General features: G+C 42.8%; 2 protein-coding genes across 2 annotated transcripts; one reads left to right on the plus strand and one right to left on the minus strand.

Moving 5' to 3' along the window:
- Positions 1-64: 64 nt before the first annotated feature.
- On the minus strand, positions 65-7,706 carry LOC137787016 (ADP-ribosylation factor-binding protein GGA1-like). Its single transcript, XM_068579200.1, has 17 exons — positions 7,602-7,706; positions 6,498-6,582; positions 6,227-6,302; positions 5,705-5,803; positions 5,491-5,614; positions 5,307-5,407; positions 5,039-5,119; positions 4,470-4,607; positions 4,134-4,215; positions 3,211-3,324; positions 2,969-3,118; positions 2,791-2,864; positions 2,491-2,678; positions 2,013-2,242; positions 1,767-1,936; positions 1,514-1,624; positions 65-1,285 (listed from the first exon to the last, which is right to left on the minus strand). Exons 1-17 carry the CDS (start codon positions 7,642-7,644, stop codon positions 1,175-1,177), a joined length of 1,977 nt encoding a protein of 658 aa, XP_068435301.1. The 5' UTR covers positions 7,645-7,706; the 3' UTR covers positions 65-1,174.
- A 1,056-nt stretch (positions 7,707-8,762) lies between these two features.
- On the plus strand, positions 8,763-14,527 carry LOC137786796 (MICAL-like protein 1). Its single transcript, XM_068578896.1, is given in 16 exon segments — positions 8,763-9,016; positions 9,019-9,163; positions 9,645-9,693; positions 9,856-9,997; positions 10,185-10,273; positions 10,385-10,530; positions 10,902-11,491; positions 11,613-11,658; positions 11,869-12,457; positions 12,546-12,668; positions 12,930-13,056; positions 13,136-13,226; positions 13,387-13,460; positions 13,802-13,916; positions 13,996-14,042; positions 14,243-14,527. Coding segments are annotated over 16 exon segments (2,529 nt in total). The 5' UTR covers positions 8,763-8,982; the 3' UTR covers positions 14,365-14,527.
- Positions 14,528-19,332: the final 4,805 nt, after the last annotated feature.

Here is a 19,332-nt window from a genome sequence, read left to right on the forward strand (position 1 = left end):
ATATTGCATTGTGGACGCCGTGAGAAACTCCGTCCCCCACAACACGAATGAACAGGCCTTCAGGTCACCAAGAAAAATCCTTTATTACCCATTTGGAATATTTTACCAGAATTATGCTCTTGCACAAGTCAAATGTACATAACAGGACCGCCATCGTTGGTATTTACAAAGCAGTCGGAGATTAGTGCGGCGGAATGTGATTGAGAGCTTGTGGGGAGGAGGAAGTGTTGAGTGTGGCTGACATGCATCGCACACTAGAGAAACTAGTCGAATGTGTTTGAGACCAACAGTGCGCCCAGAGCACCTGGCTTCATCTCAAGTCGTGTGATACTTCAGTTTAACCCAATAAATGCTCAATTAAAAATTAAGTCACAAGCTAAATAAAGAAGTCAAAATGTAAGTTACTCTACTGAAAATGCTCTGAATATATTAAGGATATCATGTCGCTGAACTGCATCTCAGACAGATCTACTAAACTGATGTGTAACAGATGAGAAAAAACAAATCCATCCAAAACACACAAAGTTAACGGCAAAATAGGCACATATGGCAGATGACACACAATTCTGTTAGTTAATTTTGTTCTTTACACAAGATGAGAAACATTGGTACAATCAAAAAAGAAAATTCTCTGTGCAAATCAAAAAGTGGACTCAGTCATTGCAAAAGGAATTACAAAAGACACCACAAAACGTTGATTAAGTCTAGCTTTGTTTTTTAACTGAGATGAACTATAATGCGCTAACGTCCTCTCTCTATCGGTGTGCTGGATTTAACAGGCATCGTAGCCCGTGTTGGAAAAGCATGCAGAGGTGAAGGTAAACGCAATAGATAAGTGATTCAGACTGACTTTGACGTGAAAAACATCAAGCGGATTTGACGTCATCTGTTAAACAATATGACAAGACAACAACATCTCTGGGGGAAGCATGTTGCAGGTTTGTTTTAAAGCACAAACATACATCAGAGAAGACCTTGACACGCGACTCATTTAGAGCAAAAGCATACAAATGCGGAGCGTGAGCCAAGAAAATTCCTTCATACCAAAGAAAGGACAATGTGTTTACAAAGGAAAACGGACAAAATGCAGAGTGTCGAGTTGGAGAGGTGGTTTTCGGAAAGGAGGCGGAGTCTGAAAGCAGAGAGTCTGTCAGGTTGTGGTTGTGTTTCAATGCTATAGGCTCCCCCACGTCTCTGGAGGAGGAAACTGTTCTAGACTGCCGCTCTCGCTGTGCTCCTGCTCTCCCATGGTGAAGGTTAAGCTGTACTGCAGCTGCACTTTCTCCTGAGACACACGGGATGAGAAAGGTGGAATTACAGTTTTTCAAGGGATTATTTCCTTGCACTTTCCGCTATTAACCCGAAACAAAAATTTAAAAAACAGGTGCTTGACAAAAATCACCGTAAGACTTTAAAGTTAGTCGTGCCTGAGGATTAGCATACGTCTTAGACACAGTTTCTTCTAAAAAAAGAGGGACCTGCAGTGTGTAGACTGGTAGAAATCTCGGCTTACCTTGTTTGGGTTTGCCAGCAGCAGGATCTGTGTGACCGCAGCAGGGGGAAGGATGGGGTTGAAAGCTGGGAGCTCTGTTCCTGATGGCGGCTGAAGCTTCACTGCCATAGACTTCAGTTGATCAATGAAAACAAACATTCCGACAGTAAATCGGTTGCAGGGGTTTAGTAACAATGTCCTATATAAGATAACCATGTATGTATGCAGTCGACTGCATCTAATGGAAGACGAAGGCCGTGAACTTTCTTACTACCTTTGGGGCGGTGGTCTGGAAGTTTATGTTGCTGACAGGGATGGGAGCGGATGACAACATGGAGATGATCACCACCAGCACATCAGGACGAGAGGGAGGCGAGTCCCGAGCAAAGTGAAAGAGAACCCGCAGGCTGTGTCCGTCAAACACCGTCACAGGTAACAGACTACCTGGAGAGAGGAGGAGGAGAGTATATAATCTGTTCTTCCGGGTCGACGGGCGCATGAGGCCATTACGTTCACTTACTGGGCTTAATGGATTCTAGCGGTACAAAAACATCCGTCAGCGTGACGTCTGCAGGCGGCGTCTCCGTGTGAGTCGGGGACATGTCCAGCAACGTCGCTGCAGGGCTGGGCTGAGAGTTGAGGGGCGGCACGGGATGTTCAGCGGCGAAGGTTGGTATGGGGGCAGGGGTGATGTTGCACCCAGACTTGCTCTGGAGATCCCTCAGAGTTGGTTTGCACTGCTGCTTGTCCCTGATGGCAGATACATTAACAACTCATCTTTGTTTGCTTTGGTGAAGTGTGTGATTTTATACAATTTCAAAAAGATACTATTATTACTACATTTGCATGAAACTTCTGATCCCACAGCGGCTGCTATTGCACTGATCATCTTTAACTACACGTGTATACCAAAGTGCATCAAGCGGACAAGCACCTCAAACTAAAACCTTACAGAATATTCCCCACAGTACTGTGACGGAGTGGTGCTAGTTGAATACCATTTGACCTGCAGGCCCTCTGGGGGCAGGGACTGCTGCATCAGGGTCTTTCCCAGCAGCTCCAGCTCATCCAAAGCCGAGTTCCCAGGTGTGGAGCCAGACGAGAGGGGCTGAGAGTGGGAGGCGGGTTCTGGACTCAGAAGGAGACTGGGTGCTGCCGGGATGTCTGCGTCTATGCTGTCAGACGACTGGAAGTAGAAAGTATGACAAATAGTGGTGTGGATGTTTTGATTTTACTGGAGCTGTATTGAAAGCGATGATGCGTGAATGTGATTTGTGCGCAAATTAGTGATAATAAACCTGGAAGGAGTCCCAGGCGGTGGAGTCTTCGGGCTGCGAAGGCGGGTTGGAGGTGTGTGTTCCTTCACTTAAACCTGTGGGATGCACAAAGAGTAGCGCTATCATTTATGACCGTAAAATCACAATCAATATCCTGCATACAAATTATGTGTGTGCGTGCTGTCCAACGTGCAGTTACCGAGTGACATGAGCTCATCATCCAGCAGACTGATCCCCATCTCTTGCGAAGGGGCGTTGAGGCTGTCTGTTGGAGTGGGGAAGTCTGGGAAGGACGGTGGCGACTGGGGCGATGTGTCCAAACCTGACAGATCGAGCAGTGCCGTCCCTCCTGTGACAAATGGATTCAAGCCAATTTATTTACAACTGACAAGAAACAATTGAGGAATTACCCGTCATGTCTGTGCTCAATATCTCACCCACCTGTTGTCCTCTGTGCGTTTATTGTGTTGTTGCCGTTCACCACCTCCCCCTTCACCTGCTGTTTGTACTGGTTGATGATCTGAGTCAGGCTGTCGTTCGCCTGCAGGATCTCAGCTGTGGAGAGACGGCAGAAAACGCTCCGCATTGATTTCAGTGTTATACAACAGTCATAAGTAACATCTCTTGAGGTGGACTAGAGCTTAGAAAGACACGTCACGCAAACACCTTGTTAAGAGCCATTTCTAGCGAGCGTTGATGAATTACATATTGTTTTTATTTACTTCAATATAAATAGCAGCAGCACTCAGTGGCAGTTTTGGTGTGTCACTGAAGGCAAGTGTGCTGAAAATGAATTGAAAACACCGCGAGGAAACAATCTATAAACGCTGCATGTTTTGGTCATTATGGGTTTGTCTTAGTTTGATGAATTTGTTTATTTTGTTACCGATTTAAACCTTTTGTAAAGGCCTTTATTTTGGAAGAGTCTTTGTTTTTATTTTGTTCATGATGCTACAGTCAACCCATCAACTCGAGTACACCATTCAAACAACCGCGGCACCACCAGAACCATCACGGATCATGAAACGGTGAATGGTGGTTTTCAATAATATACAATGAATTGTAAACATCTTCTGCAAAGAAAATAGCAGTTCTCAACGTCAAAGATTTCTGCAGGATAAACACGGTAAAAAATTAAAGCGGTGATGGGGATTCAACACCGATTGGCATCAGCTTTCAATGATCAGCCCAAATGTTAATATTGTGGGCGTGTTCCTGGTGCTCTTACCATGAAAGAACATGGAAGGCTGTGTTCAGTTGAACCAATGAAGTGTGTGCCGTTCGCTTGCTGCAGCAAAACGAGGAGTGATCGTTGCTTTTTTTTTCTTGACGTTTAATGACGGATGAATGAGAGTAACGCTCACCCAGAGCCTCGTCGTTGTCCTCCGTGTCACTTGCCAGTCTGAACAGTGTAGGTCTCATTTTCTCACAGCGCTGGTACAGGTCCTGATAACACAACACATTGTTTTTCCCAACAAAGTAAACAATGAACAAGTTACACTAGTTCTTTTTTTATGCACCTGTTACTTAGTCAATCCTTCAATCTCTCAAACCAGAGTTAATCATTGTAACAGTGAGAAAGCCAGCAAAAGGTAAAATAACTTTTTTTCTGAATACAGGCTGTTAGCTTTGAGAAGAGCAGATTATTAGTTTTGTAAGAGTCTAAATCTTCCTCTGATCAAAAGCATCTTTCAGTTTACCTGTAAGAGTTCGGCGTTGCTCTGATTGTCGGCAGTGCTGTCATAGTCCTGCAGAAGCTGAGTCAGCAGAGAGACGCTCTCATTCACCTCCTGAATGGCGTTCACCCGCTTCGACACCTTCTCTGCTCGCTTCTGATCCTGCAGCAGAAAAAGAGATTGTTTCACAAACATGTGTCAATATAAGAAAATGTTCATAAATGAAGAAAGGTACAGAAGCATGAATAGAAAATTAAAAAAAAAAAAAAGTACAGCAAGGTCAGGGAGAGGCCATTAGGAACGTCTAGGGAGCACAAAGACCAGTTCCTATTTCCCTGAAATCAGGACACGTTTACGCCGAGCACCTACTGAGTCATTCTGCCAGTGACACACTAAACCACCCACAAGCAACCAACCCATTTCCCTCATTCCGTTAATGTTGCTTCTGACTGCAGCACTCTGATATTTTACTATTTTCGTAGAAGACAAAAACCAACACATGCCTTTATCTGCAGCACTAAAAAAAAGGTATAGGTGCAGTTAATGTATAACAGAAAAATGTGACTGACAAAAGGAGTAGGAGACTGGTTTACCTCTTGCACCATTTCCTTGATGAGTTTGTTGGCAGCTTTTAGGTCCTCGGGGAGCGAGCTGTTCAACAGCCGAGACAACATCTGACAAAGCAGACAGCCAGAGTTCCCATGGTGAAAAATGAGTGAACGGGCTTCATAAATCCCCTTTGGCGGAGGCGAGCACAATCATGACAGCATGCCCAGTGTGTAAGAAAGTGTCTGAGGTCACATTTACTCATGTCGGAAAACATCTTTTCAAATAACTGATTATTAACTGACAAATCCTCACTTTTGACTTCTCCTCGTCCTCAAAAATGGTATTCTTGGGTCTGGGTGGAGGAAGATTTAGCAGTTGGTCAGGTGGCAGCTCTGGGTCTTGTTTAATAATACCTGATTTACAAAGAGAGAGTTAGAGTTAGTGCCTTCTAACAACTTTAAAAGTTATAGATTGCATTAATTTGATGACATCTTACCTTGTTTTTTCAGCATCTGATAGGCATCTGAAATCTTGGCCTCATCAGGTAACCCCAAAGTCCAGCTAAAGATCAACTCCAAAACCTTCTTTTTTACTGGCTCTGGTGACCGGGAGCCAAGGTACTGAGGTACAATGACAACAATGAGTCAATACAATGTGTTAAAAAAATAAAAGAAAGAGATGCACTCAGAGAAACCCTTGGGGAATCTTACCTTTGGAGAAACTACTTTGATGAGTTCATTGAGAAAACGGAATTTGCCAACTTCACTGTGAAACCTTTTTCCGCAGTTTTTCATACACGTCTCCAGAACCTAGGCAAGAATTACAATGCCAATAAAATAAAAATCAGAAACAAATACGCCGTGTTTTAAAAGGAATGCCATGTCGAACTAACAAGCAAAGTGAATTTAGGTTTGAGGACCGTTTCTTTCCGTTACATTCCTGAGATGCATTCAGGAACAGACTCATTTAAAAACCTAACATTCACATGGGTTTTTGGCAGCCTATAGAACATTTGGGGTTAAATTGGCTCAAAGTTAATCTTCTTGCAGTGAAACATCGTAGAAAATGTACACTCTAAAATGTAATTTTATAATATCAAATAAATAAGAAATAATATCACATGACAGCAGCATAAAACATAGGCAGACACACAAAACATTTGCACTAAAAAAACTCATCAGGTCCGAGACAGCAGATTCATACTAGCAGACCCGGGTCAGGTGTGAACTCACCAGCAGGGCCTGCATGGCCTCGCACTCCTGTGGAGATTGGATCTTGTGAGCCAGAAGCCTGGTAGCGAGCTGAGGCCTGTAACGCACGTCACAAACAAAACTGAATATCCAGGGCATATAAAGAATGCATGCATGTATAAGTGTTAATTTGCATTGACAGTTCAGTTAAGATCAAGGATTTCATAATTTTGTTTTTTATTCAACAGGGAATCCTTTAGTAGAGAATATGTCCACTGACACAGGGTTTCCAGGATGTATAAAGTCCTCTTACCCCTCCAGGTCATTGTTGAGCTGGTCACAAAAAGCATGGATGCTGCTCCAGTCCGTCTCTCGGTTTAGTGGGTTTGTGGCCGTGTCTGAAACGGTAGATAAATGCCATATCAGACAACAGAGGCGATGGATGAGACTTCAGCTTCACTGCCTTGTATCAATATGCATTAACGAAGAGTAGGTTTTTCTGAATTGACTTATTAGTGTGACATTACCAGTGAACATTTCTTTAGTAGGTACACCAATCGAAAAATATTTTATATAAAGTTTCGTAGTTTTGCATCTATGTTATTATAGATTTGAAACACCTCTCTAATACCTTGCAATGTAATACCATAACAAACAACTGTATAGCTGTATATATGTGGAGGTTTGATTGCGCATCTAAATTTGTTTCATGTTTCTATTATTTCAACCAGCAGTGGCTCAACTGGCAACGGAGGGCCTGTTATTTTTCTCTTTTTCCCTAATGCAACTTAAATGAGAGCTCCAATAGCCATACCCCAATGTACCTTCACCGTTATAGATACAGGCGCTGAGTCAAAATGCTTCAGCTTTTTACTTCAAAGAAAACTTAAGCTTAGCACCCAAGAGTCGATAAGGGTCCTCGTGACACCCGTGATTTAACATGCGTTAAGTCTCAGGTCACCGACCCGCAGCGAGACACCGAGCAGCGCAGCACACCGGGACGCGGCTACCGGAGCGTCGCGTCAGCTAGCTTGCTACCTGTCGGTCGTCGCCCTGTGTCATTGTCTCGTCTAGAACTTCCCTCCGAGGCCGGAGCTCCTCTGTATTCACAATATAACCTCCGGGACTAGAAACGGCCTCCCCGCGAGCTGGTCGCCCTCCCAACTAGTGGAGCTACCGAGCCGCACAGCTACAGCTTCGCCCGGCTGTATCATGTGTGTTGACAGCGAGCAGACGCAGCAGCTCGGTTAGCATCCTGGACGTGGCCGCAGGGTCCGAGTCCTCCCCTCTCGCGGGGCCACGCGCCCGGCGCTGCCGGGACTTCACCTCGCCCTCAACGACTCGCAGACGATAATGTGCTAGCGTCCGGCTCCGCGGACCCACACCTACTCCGGTACAATAAGTTGAAAACACTCACTGATACGAGACTCCAAACTCTCCGTGTCGGGCGGCGCAGCCATCACTGCGAGATTTATGCGACGCGTCGGTCTCGCGAGGGACGCACGAGCACGTAGCGGCCGACAGGACGCAGAGCTGCGGCGCGCAGAAGAGACGCTGGTGCGGTGCCGGTTGAAAACATGGCGGATCAGATCGAGCTGTTGCTGCTACAGATTTATCGACAACCACTCATGCAAACTTGACACTCAGATTACTTGATCTTTATTTAAGAAAAAATACTTTAAAAAGATGTTTCTATTGTATATGTAACCCCCTTGGTTACACATACACTGGCTCACTTTGTAATATTTGCATCATTGGTATTATTTTGAGTTTAATATGCCAAGTCAACGCCAATGAACCTCAAATTAGACGATGTATTTCATTTATAATATAAGTATAGACCATAATAACAATAACAACGCTTCTAGCAAATGTATTTCTATGATCAGAGTGCTGGGTCAAGCGCACAAACGGAGTCACACCGAAGCTAAATCCTTTCAAAACAAAAGCATGCCATTTGGGTTCGTTTAGATTTGGGGTTCGACCGGAAATACTTAAAACAAAAACTTTACTGACGTTTATTTTTACGAAATCTTGCCGAAATGACGACTGGTGTTGTCACAAACTAACATTGCAGCCTGTAGATTGTTGTTTATGTCTGGAGATCCATCAATTTATCAATAATAACAAGATTTGACAATAAGTATCGAAATTAACGAATGGCATGTTTTAATTGAGCTGTAATGACTCTACATTTTGATTATTGTTTTTTTTGATAGAAATTAAAACTACTAATTGATTGTCCTTTTTTACTTAGATGTCCGCCACGCAGATAATAGAAAGAGAAGATAACTAAACGTGTAACCAGAACCCTCCTCTTCCTCACGACGGAGGCAGCAGCTCGATGTCTCCCTCTAGCGACGACTTTTGTGCATTTCACTGAATGTGGAGCACAACAAGACAGACTCCAGCCAGCAAGTAACGGAATTTGAGTTTTTTCAAAAAAGTATACTCCTTTCTTATTAAATCGACCAGGAGTAACCAAATCGTCGTAAATATCTGTGTTTGACGACAGTTCTCCACATTGAGAAGCTCCTTTTTGGTGAAAAGTGCCGTCGCGGTGTTGTGAGTGAGGAGAGACTCGCGTCATTAGCTCCAACGCGCGGGCACCTTGGTTTGTATTTGACAACGCAGCGGCAACAAATATCACTTCCTTCCTTCCTGTTGCTTCACCTACTCGATGCACCGGTTCGGTTGCAGGTTTTCTTCAAAAAAGAAGATGCTCGTTTCCTGTTTCCTCTACCAAAAAGCCCCGACCTGCCCACCTTTCTGTGATCTCCTCTAACTTCTAAAGCGCGATGTTCATCCGGTCCACATGTCGAATCATACGCAAGACATGGCATCGCCGAGGGCCGTCCGAGAGTGGTGCCGCCTCACATGCGCCAGCTACCCCGGTGTGGAAATCAAGAACATGTCCACCTCATTCAGGGACGGACTGGCATTCTGTGCCATCATCCACAGCCACCGACCCGACCTGATGTGAGTAGACCAGTACAGACCAGTAGCTACATGGAGTTTCACTGGTCTGATCTGCAGATGTGCTGCATGTTTAGGACAGCGCTAACTTTGTAAACGGAGGTGTCCTTGTCTATTGTGTTTGTTGTGGGTGGGGTCCTGTCTGAAGGACTTTTGTTGTCTAGTCTGGGGCTTCACAGATTGACTAATGTCTGTCTAATCTGGAGCAGAGCAGGACCTGCACAGTCTAATCTGCTCTCCTCTGCCCTCTACTTAATCTCTTTCTGTCTCTCTTCTTGTCCACTTTAATGGGATTAGTTGTTTGTTTCTACCTTTTTTTCTTTTCTTTTTTTTAAACACACAACAATTGAACCTCAATCTAATTTAATCTGTGATTTTGATTTATTTTTTTTTGTGTCAGTTTTCTTCTATGTCGTTAGGGGTCCTCAGTGATTTCTGTCTTGTCACTTAATCATTCTCTTTTATTTTCCTCACCTTGCTCCAGAGATTTCAGCTCCCTCTGCAAAGATAATGGTTATCAAAATAACAAGACGGTGAGTCATTTACATTTTTGGTTGCACTCGAGGCACGATGCGAGCGTGCATCTCTCAACTCTGTGTTTGGCATTTGTTTACCAATGACACTTCTAGGTCACCTGTATTCACGCAACTCTTTTCCACCTTCATTCTCTGTTCATCTTTCCTGGCTTCCTGCAGGCATTTGAGATTGCAGAGAGGAAGCTGGGCATCCCCGCGTTGCTGGAACCTAAAGACATGGTCTCCACCAAGGCGCCTGATGGTTTGAGCGTCATCAGCTACCTTTCTCAGTACTACTACTTCTTCAACAGGAAGTCCTATGGTGTGCTGAGTTCAAAGTCTCTGTTCTGTTTTTTCTATTAGGTGCTTGTATTCACAGCGACTTGCAAAAAATCAGCATGCTGAGGTTTATTTTCTCCCTCACATGCACGTTATCTTTTCTATTTTAATGTTAAATCTCTCTTTTACCAAACTGCACTCCGTCTGCACGTCTTCTCTTGACTTTGAAGCAGGTCTCACCAGTTCGAGGTCATCACACGTCACGTTATTAAACAACCTTGCAAAGAGTAAAACTCCTGATGCTCTGAAACGCCTGAAGGTAAATTAAACGCACATACAGTATGTTTGCATTGTGAACACACCTTTTCTTTGTCTTCATCTCAGCCGCTTGGTTATCGGTCTGAGTTGCTGGTTTCCCTTCTCCTTTCAGAGCCCGACCGATCTAGGAACCAGCAGAGAAGAGGATCGTCTGTCCAACACAAGGCCACGAACAGTGTGTCATGTGTGTTTTAAGCCGGTCCACCTCATACAGAGACATTTGACTGACGGAAAGGTCTACCATCGCAGCTGTTTCAGGTAACAGCACAGTTCACAAGGTAACAGCAGTTTGTTTGTGTTTTCGGGTTTTCTTGCTTCTGTTAGTGTCTGGATCCAGATCCATCCAGACACTGTGTTTAGATCCGGTTGGAGTCACACACAAGTATGAGTTTCAAGTGTGTTTCAAGTGACCGTTCCAATCATATTGAAAATCCTTGCTCACATTCAGCTGAAGGAACCTCTCCTCTGTACATGGCCATACAGCGTAAGAAGAGAACTGGGTGGTTTTTCTGCTGTTTTTTTATTGTCAAAATGTTTTCTTATAATATAATAATAATCATAAATTATAGTATTACCTTTTTTGCTGTTGACATCCATTAAGAGGAACGCATTTGCTGTTTGTCTTCCAGGTGCAAAGTGTGCCGCAGCACTCTTTTACCGGAGTCTTACACGCAGGGAAGTGACGGCGGCTCCTTGATCTGCACGCACCACATTACGGAGGGTAAAAGTACAAGTGACCTCCATAAGCCTATTGGATCGACTGACAATCGGCCCAAATCTAAGTTACAGGCATGTTATTTCTCTCTGGGTGGACTGGCAATCTCCAGCATCCCTCATTACACCGAGACAACAGAGTCACAGGACAAACTGGTTTGTGAGACAGCGGAGACGGAGGGGAGAGGAAGAGGCCTGAAAGACTCAACTGTTGGACTGAAGTGCACGGCAAAGAAGCCTGCGCCGCCTCGTCTTCCTCCACCCAGCGTTGAAGACAGGACCGTCAAAAGAGCCGAGAAAGCTGGTTCTGCATCCCTTCTGGCAGAAAGTAAGACACGGCAGGACGAGACGAAGACCTCTGAGCTCTCCTCATCGTGTGCACGGGTGACGGAAGGAGGCAGTCGGCCGGTTCCTGCACCGAGGCGAATGTTGGACCCTTCTGCGGCCCCTGTTCCTGTGCCCAGGACCAAAGCTGCCCCGCCCATGAACAGCTCCCCTGCTATAGGTGAGAAAAAAAACACTCTTGTTTTTACTGTTGTTTTTTAACAACTATCTGTATGTTTGTATGTTGATGTTTCAAAAGAAAAACGAGAGAAGACATTTTTGTTTTTTGTTTCTTCATGCAGGCAATTTATCCAACCAAAAGAAATGTTCATCCAACTCATCTCACATGTGAGCGTACTTTTATTACAGTCTGTATTTCTCTTGATTATGTTAGATTTTTAAGCATCTCTTGTCTTTTACTCAAGCGAGCTCTCTTTATTCACGTTGGACAATAACACAAAGAACGTTCTATAAACATCTAAATCTTTTGAAAGGGAACACAAATGTTTTTCAAAAGTTTTAACCTCAAACAAATGGAAAATGTCTTTCCCCTTGTAGCACCAGCCCCACAAGAGATGGCCCTAAGGTGCAAACCAACCATCCGTGGATTAACATCATCCACCCCGGACCCTGGACACAACTCCCCCCCGCTCCACCTCCGGTACCCGCTCCTCGATCCAAATCGGTCTCCAACATGCGGAGGTCCTGGAACAGGCCCCGGGTGCCACCTCCCAATCCATTTGGAGAGGAGGTGGATGAGGACACTACGAAAGAGCCCGAGCCCGCCGACCAAACCGAGCCCAGTTCAGGGAATGGTGACACTCGGAAAAATACATCAGGGGACGCGGATGCTGAGATTTGTTCAAGTGAAGATGCTGCTATTAAATCTCCACCCGGTGATGTGGGAGCTTCAAGTGAACCAGCTCGAGAAACAAGTCAACTTGTATGTGATTTGAAACCTCCGGATGAGACTGAAGCAGCAGCAGCAGCAGAGGTGTGTTCCTCTGCAGGAGGAGCACAGAGTCACATTTTACCCAGAAGTCTCTCTGTGCCAGCGATCACATCCGCCCGCTCTCAAAGCTCCCTTTTGCATTTTGACTTGACGGAGGCGACTCAGTCCGACCAGGTCGGGTCATGTCAAAGTAAGGTATGGAAAGAGAGAACCGTTCATAATGAAATCTAAAGTCACAGACTAAATACTTCAAGACAACAATATTCTTTTTTATTACTTTCAGCTGGCCTGCAAAGAGAATCCCTTTGATCGAAAACCTGCGATGCCCAAATCAAAGACCTGTCAGGACCTCCCCTCTGCGCGGGCCCCCGCCCCCGGACACGGCTTCCCCCTCATCAAGAGGAAGGTACACTGGATTCAGAACTCCAAAGATAACTATCAATAACTCAATAAAGGTTTATACTGATTCAGATATTGAATATTGAAAATGCTCATTGCTGCCCAAAGATTTGCCTGTGTCATCGTATTCAACCTTAACAGAAGGATTGGGTGCAAACACGCAGACATTGTTTAGCCCTCATCACACAGTTCAGTCACTGGCGAGTTTAATTATACCTTTTGCTGAAATTCTGCATCATATTACTGAGATTTTTATGTGGCTGGACAGGTGCAGACGGACCAGAACATGTCCACAGAAGAGCTGCAGGTGGAGGTGAGAGAGCTGGAGAAACATCTGAAGGCGCTGGAGCAAAAAGGAGTCGAACTGGAGGAGAATCTGAGAGACCTAAAGAATGGTTCGGCAAACTGTATATATGAAATAGTTACGTTACTACGTCATATGTTTGTTCCAATGAGCCGTTCTTTTTGTTGTAGATGGAGATGAGGAACAAATGCTAATGGAGTGGTTCTCTCTGATTCATGAGAGACACACTCTGATGCGCAGAGACACCGAGCTGGTTCATCTGTAAGTAGCCGGCACAAGGATTTTGCGCTGCCTATGAGTTGTACAGCATTTGCCGTATCTTTGTCACAGTCTGCGTCCAAAATGTTAGGCGAGTGTTGTGACGGGAGGTTTCTTGAATTTTACCGACATCTTTTGTTGTTGTGCTTTTCTTTTCTCCCAGGACTAAGCAGCAGCAGTTAGAGGAGAGACAGGCAGATGTGGAGTACGAGCTCAGATGTCTCCTTAATAAACCAGGTCAGTGTGTCGCTGTCTGCATTGCTTTTGCCACTTTTCTTTTCAGATAACATATCTAACAATACTACTAATTATTAATCTCACAACCACAGCTAGGAGGAAACTCTGTAATGATTCAGGGATCAAATATCATTACTATTGTGACCTTTTACTGTTTATTCAATAGACCCAACATTTGGCGTTGTTAGCCTGATAGAAATCACACAAACACTATGAATAATATTTCTAAAATTGTTCCAGAGGTGTTTAAAGGGGAACAAGAACTAAATCTTAAGTTTCCTGAATGTGGTGCAGTGCGCTTTGTTTGGTTAAATGTTGCACTCGTCATATTCAACATTCAGAGAGCGACTGGAGTCGGGAGGATCGAGGTGGAGAGCAGCAGCTGATGGATGAGCTGGTGGCCATCATCGAACAGAGGAACCAGATCGTCAGCAGCTTGGATCAGGACCGGCAGAGGTCCGCAGAAGAAGAAATGAAACTATACTATATGGATATTTACCTTAAGTTAAAAATGAAACTTATTTTTTCTGATTAGGGAAAGAGAAGAAGATATGCTTTTGGAAGCCACGATGACGAACAAAGGTGAAAAGTAACTTTTTATATCACAAAGTCCCCATTCAAAAATGGCTATGTTTTTTCGTACTGTGATGTGACTTTCCTGTCGATGTCTTCTAGTCTCCTTGCTTGTGAAAAAGAGACAGCAGATTAAACCTTAATGTTCAGTTGTTGAAAATGCTGACTCATGTTCTGCTGCCCCTGACTGTATACATGTCTCTCCACAGAGATGCAGAAAGAAGGATTAAAAGAGCTAAAGAAGTCAAAAGGAAAGTTCAAGCCCACGAAAATGTTCAAGATGCTGAACCATAAAGCTGAGAGCAAAGACTCTGTGGACAAAAAGAGCTGAAGTACTAACCCGACTGCAGAAACTCTTATAGAAAGCAAACTCATACTTTGAGATAATATAGAGAGAGTGTTGTGGAATCTGATCACAATATTAAATAGTTTATTAATTTCTCTGTAGCATTGCCTAAATTAAATATTATCTTAGTGCAAATGTTTCAGCAATAGCAATGTACATTTTATCTTTTCACTTCTATTACTTGCTTGTATTTGATGAAGTATGATATAAATATGGATTTGGGAAAGTGTTTTTTTTTTTTAATGGTAAATTGTATATTTAAGGTTTAAATCACTTTTTTGTCATGGTAGTTGTCCCCTATGCTGACTCACTGACCTGTTTTGATTTCAGAATCAGTTCAATTGATGCGTTGGTGTAATTGATATGTAATTCTTTAGTAAACAAGCCTGGATTTGTAGCTTTGCCAGTAACAGGAGCTCAGTGTTGACAGCAGTTTGCTTGTGTTACGTCCGGCCTAAGGGAGCCTGAGCGCAACGTTGAGTCTCCCCTTCTCCCCACCTCCCAAATTAGGAACAAATGTTGCAGTTTAAGTTCACAATTGCTTATTTATTTTCAAACTATGCATCTTACGTCCTCTTCAGGGTGAGCCTGGCCTAAAATACCAAAACAATCTGTGCTGGTAACCTAACTTCCCAAGACCACACAAAGTAACAAAACAAAGTACAGGTATTTTACCTCTCTTCCTAACCGAAAACAGGAGAAAACAAGGTTAAACAAAAAGACTCCTCACCCCTACCACTGGCGACACCCTTGCTAACCCGACAACCCAAGAATCTGCGACGTGCAACATGGCCAATCTGGAAGCTGGAGAGACAGGAGAGAGAGCCGCCTCCACAGGTTCCCTCTTAAATACCAGCCGACCAGTCACCTGCAAGTACAAAGCACGGCCAAACACAAAACAGCACCCCCATCGGGCAGGGAGGTGAACAGCATCTGATTCTGGTTGAAACCAGAAACATCCTCAACGTGCCATCAACCAGAAACATCCCTTTCCCTGATGTCACATGGTTTCTGGTAAATCATGAGTTAGACCTATGTGGAGCTGGTATGGAGTCAGTGAACTCCAGTGAAATCTTGAGTGCTTCTTAGTTTGCCTTCATCATCTGCATTTCATGATCCATTTTCAATATGTGGACCACACATTTGTGAAAACCCTAAATTACACACAAATCGCACACGTCTCATTCTTATTTGTCTTATTTGGACATGTAATACACATTTGTGAAGAAAACTTTGTCAGGGCAGTTACAGCATTAAGTTACTGGGTTGTTAAATACTGCCACCCTGTGGTGAAGGGACGTACTTACAGGACAAAGCTCTATTTAACAGTGTGTACATAATTAATAATCAATGTGTTTTGTCTCTTCTCAAAATGATACCTCAGTCAAGGAGTCAGTCCTGGTCAGTTTGCCAAAGGAGTACCTCTCTTTCTGAGTTGTTTTGGGATCCACTGTCTACAATATGAAGTCATTTCTAAGAAGCATCAGAGCGTTTTGCCCTCTGCTGTGATCACATGTCCCCGATATGAAACTTTAAAGAGAGCAAATTCTAATTCAGATAGGCTTTCCTTGTGACCATTTGCAGCCAAATATTAACCAGTACTACTTTAACTAATTGGCATGCTTTACCTGTGGGTCTGCAAATCATGATATCATCATGCGTTAACTCTGATCAGAGTTGCATCAGGTGCATAATGCACAGACATGTTGCGTTGTATTAGAGTCCATACTTATTCTCAACGTGAACCAACAATTAAGAAACCGTTGGTAGAATTACAACAAACTGCACATCGAAAGTGGTCAAAACACATATATTTTCACTACCATACTTGGTCCTGACGAAGATCTTCAGGTTCAAAGTCTGAGGCCACGAACAATGTGAACCTCAACTGTTTTATTACCACGTGATAAAACTTCTGCACTCTGTCAATAACTTAACCGTAATCAGCAAAAGTGGTGTTATAAAAACTAAGACAGTTGGAAATGTTCCGCTGATGTTCCTTTGAAGAGAAAGTGATCGCTGCACCTGGAACATGTAGGCTGTCGGACGCTCTATCAGGCTTTCATCAGTTAGTTTTTTTTCTTAATGATATGGCAGATGCAGTAAAGGCCTGATTTTAAATTTCTGCATTTTTTTCATCAAAGACTCCCAGCAGCTGTTAAATTGTGTCAGTAGACAGTCCAATTTGTTTTGGCAAGAGACCATTTACAGCACCAGTTACATGAGCAGCATGTGTGAAAATTGGTCCCCATGAAAAATTGGCAGATGATCCTAATACTGTACATACCTTTCCAACTTTTGTTTGATTCATGTGCTTCAGTGTTGCTGTTGGGCTTTCGTGACCTTAAGTAAGGTGCTAAGGGAGGATGGTGAGAGATAAGTACTTTCAATTGAACTTAATACAAAGAGAGGCATAATGATCAATGAGGCCAAAACGAAATCTCTGAATCTAAGTTTGAGGTCCACAACTAAAATCTAAAATGTAACGCTAGACCTAGAAGACATTGCGGGGAGCAACAATTACAAAAAGCCTCCCAGGCTGCTACAATGAACAGAGCCTTAGACATCTTTTAGACTTTCAGCTACAGAATATGGTTTTATAACTTTTACTAGTGGTCATAGCTCTGCACATTCTGAGTACATGTTAAATTTACGTGTTTTTTTTTTTTACCAATTAGCAAAAAATACTTCTAATATACAGAACATAACAGGTAGTTTCAAGAAGATCTACAAATGATAAGTAACACAATAACGTGAGATGAATAGATTCCACATCATATATAACAAGTAAGGAGATAGAAAGCTAATTAAGATCAAATGGCACACTTACGTAATGTACAAGGCCATTGGGATTTATCATTATAAGAACACAGGTAGCAGCAGTTCTGCAGTTTAAGAACACGTCACATTTGCAAATACATACCATCCTGACAACAGAATTTTAAAGGGCTTAAACTGTGAAGGATTATACCCGAAAAAAAATCTAGACAACGGTGATTGAGAAGGTGTGAAGAGCAAAGGGTGAAGATCTGGATTCATGTGATGTGGAGCGGGACTTCTGATAAACTCAGTGGGGGTCCTATGGTGCTGGTTAGGATTAAAACTGGATGTGAATGAGGTGGAGGAGAGTTGCACCAATCTGATACAAAAAACACTTTCAATAAAAACTATTTCAAAAAGCAAGTGTAAATAGCTCATTTTTAATCTGCGGTACTTTGCTTGTAACTGCTTCTGCAGGCCTGTTTCAAAGAAACTTCTTTTAATGATTTCAATAGTGAATCTTCTGGTAGATATTTAATGGTTTAGTAAACAAGCCTGACTTTGTAGCTTTTTTAGCTTTGTAAGTAACAGGAGCTCAGTGTTGACGGCAGTTTGTGCCTCTTAGTGTCAGTCTCCTTGCTGTTGTCCTCACATGGGTTGGGGGAAAGAGCTCCCTTAACTTACACGTTTACTTTCATTATTACTAATGTAAAACTAGCATGCCTGAGGAATATCTTGATATAAAGCTGTCCTCTGTCAATGAACATAAACCGTTTAGTTGTAGCAGTGTTCAGTGTTGACAGTGGTTTGTGCTTCAATGTTTTTGATGGAAACCACAAACATCCTCAACGCATCAATAACCTTCATATCCCTTACACTGAAGTCACATGGTTTCTTGTAAATCGTGAGTTAGGGCAGTCGGACTTTCACTTTGACATTTCTCATCACTGATTAACCAATAAAGTGCCAAAATGACAGCTAACAAAGAAGATAAATAAATAGTTTTAATAAGAACATGGGAACATAAAGGTTGTGTATAAATCTGATTAGTTAAAGTGAAAGAGTGAACAATAATAATTCTGTTTAATTAATGTTACTGCAGTGACCCATTTCACAATACAAATGATAACTTAACAACTGTGTGTTGTGCTGTGTTTGGTTAATGGTTAATTTAGTGTTATATTGTGTTATCAGGTTTCGCAGAAATCATGAGACAGACCTGTCCTACTTTCACTTTCTGGTATCTGGTTTAAAAGAAGGGCAGATGCTGAACTCTTCAGCTCAACACATCACGCCTCATATGTGGAGAGGAGGTATCTGTGAGGGACAGACCTACTAATCATATTGTGATCTCTGTGCTAATTACAAAGAAACAAGGCAGCACAGCAACACAGACCAAGACAAAGGTGAGTTTATTCAAAATTGTATTTGTGTCTATATACATCTTTTTTTTTATTAGATTCAAATTACGATTCTAAGTTGCTTACATCAAAGAATCATGAATTTTTGTTAGATGCATTTTATTTCGTCTCATTTTTATTTGATTTCTCAGTGACACTTAACACTATAACAGTTGCAGTCATTTTACAAAATATTGATTTTATAAATAAAATAACACGTGATGAAGTTAATTACAGTATTAATCTGACTGACTTTGTCTTACAACTCTATAAAGCATGACGTATCGATAAGATGGAGGTGGAAAACCATCACAATACAGAAGCTGGAAGAGAGTCTGAAGTCAAATCTGTATCACCATCTGGGACTAATGAAAAGGGTAATTTAAAAGCGTATGAATAAACTTGAAATTTAATCAAATAATGTATTTTTATGCTGACCATATATTCTATTATTCCAACATGACCCTGCAGTGGAGGAGTTAGAGAGTGCCGCTGAAACCAAGGTACAAGTTAGTATCTTCCCCTTCATTAGTTATCATTACTATACAACTGTATTTGTTCCTGGACAATAATCCCATGTTTAGCTGCGACCAGCAGCTCTATAACTGACTCTATACCGTCCATGTTCGGTCTGTCGATCCACAACAATGTGCCCACCTTTTGCCCTCAGAGGCTATAATTTGCCATGAAGGTGTGTGTGTGTGTGTGTGTGTGTGTGTGTGTGTGTGTGTGTGTGTGTGTGTGTGTGTGTGTGTGTGTGTGTGTGTGTTCATGTCTATTATCAAACAAGGGG

This window comes from Clinocottus analis, unplaced genomic scaffold, assembly GCF_023055335.1.
Source record: "Clinocottus analis isolate CAN_PGR_092001 unplaced genomic scaffold, fCliAna1.0.p SCAF_16, whole genome shotgun sequence".
NCBI lineage: Eukaryota > Metazoa > Chordata > Actinopteri > Perciformes > Cottidae > Clinocottus > Clinocottus analis.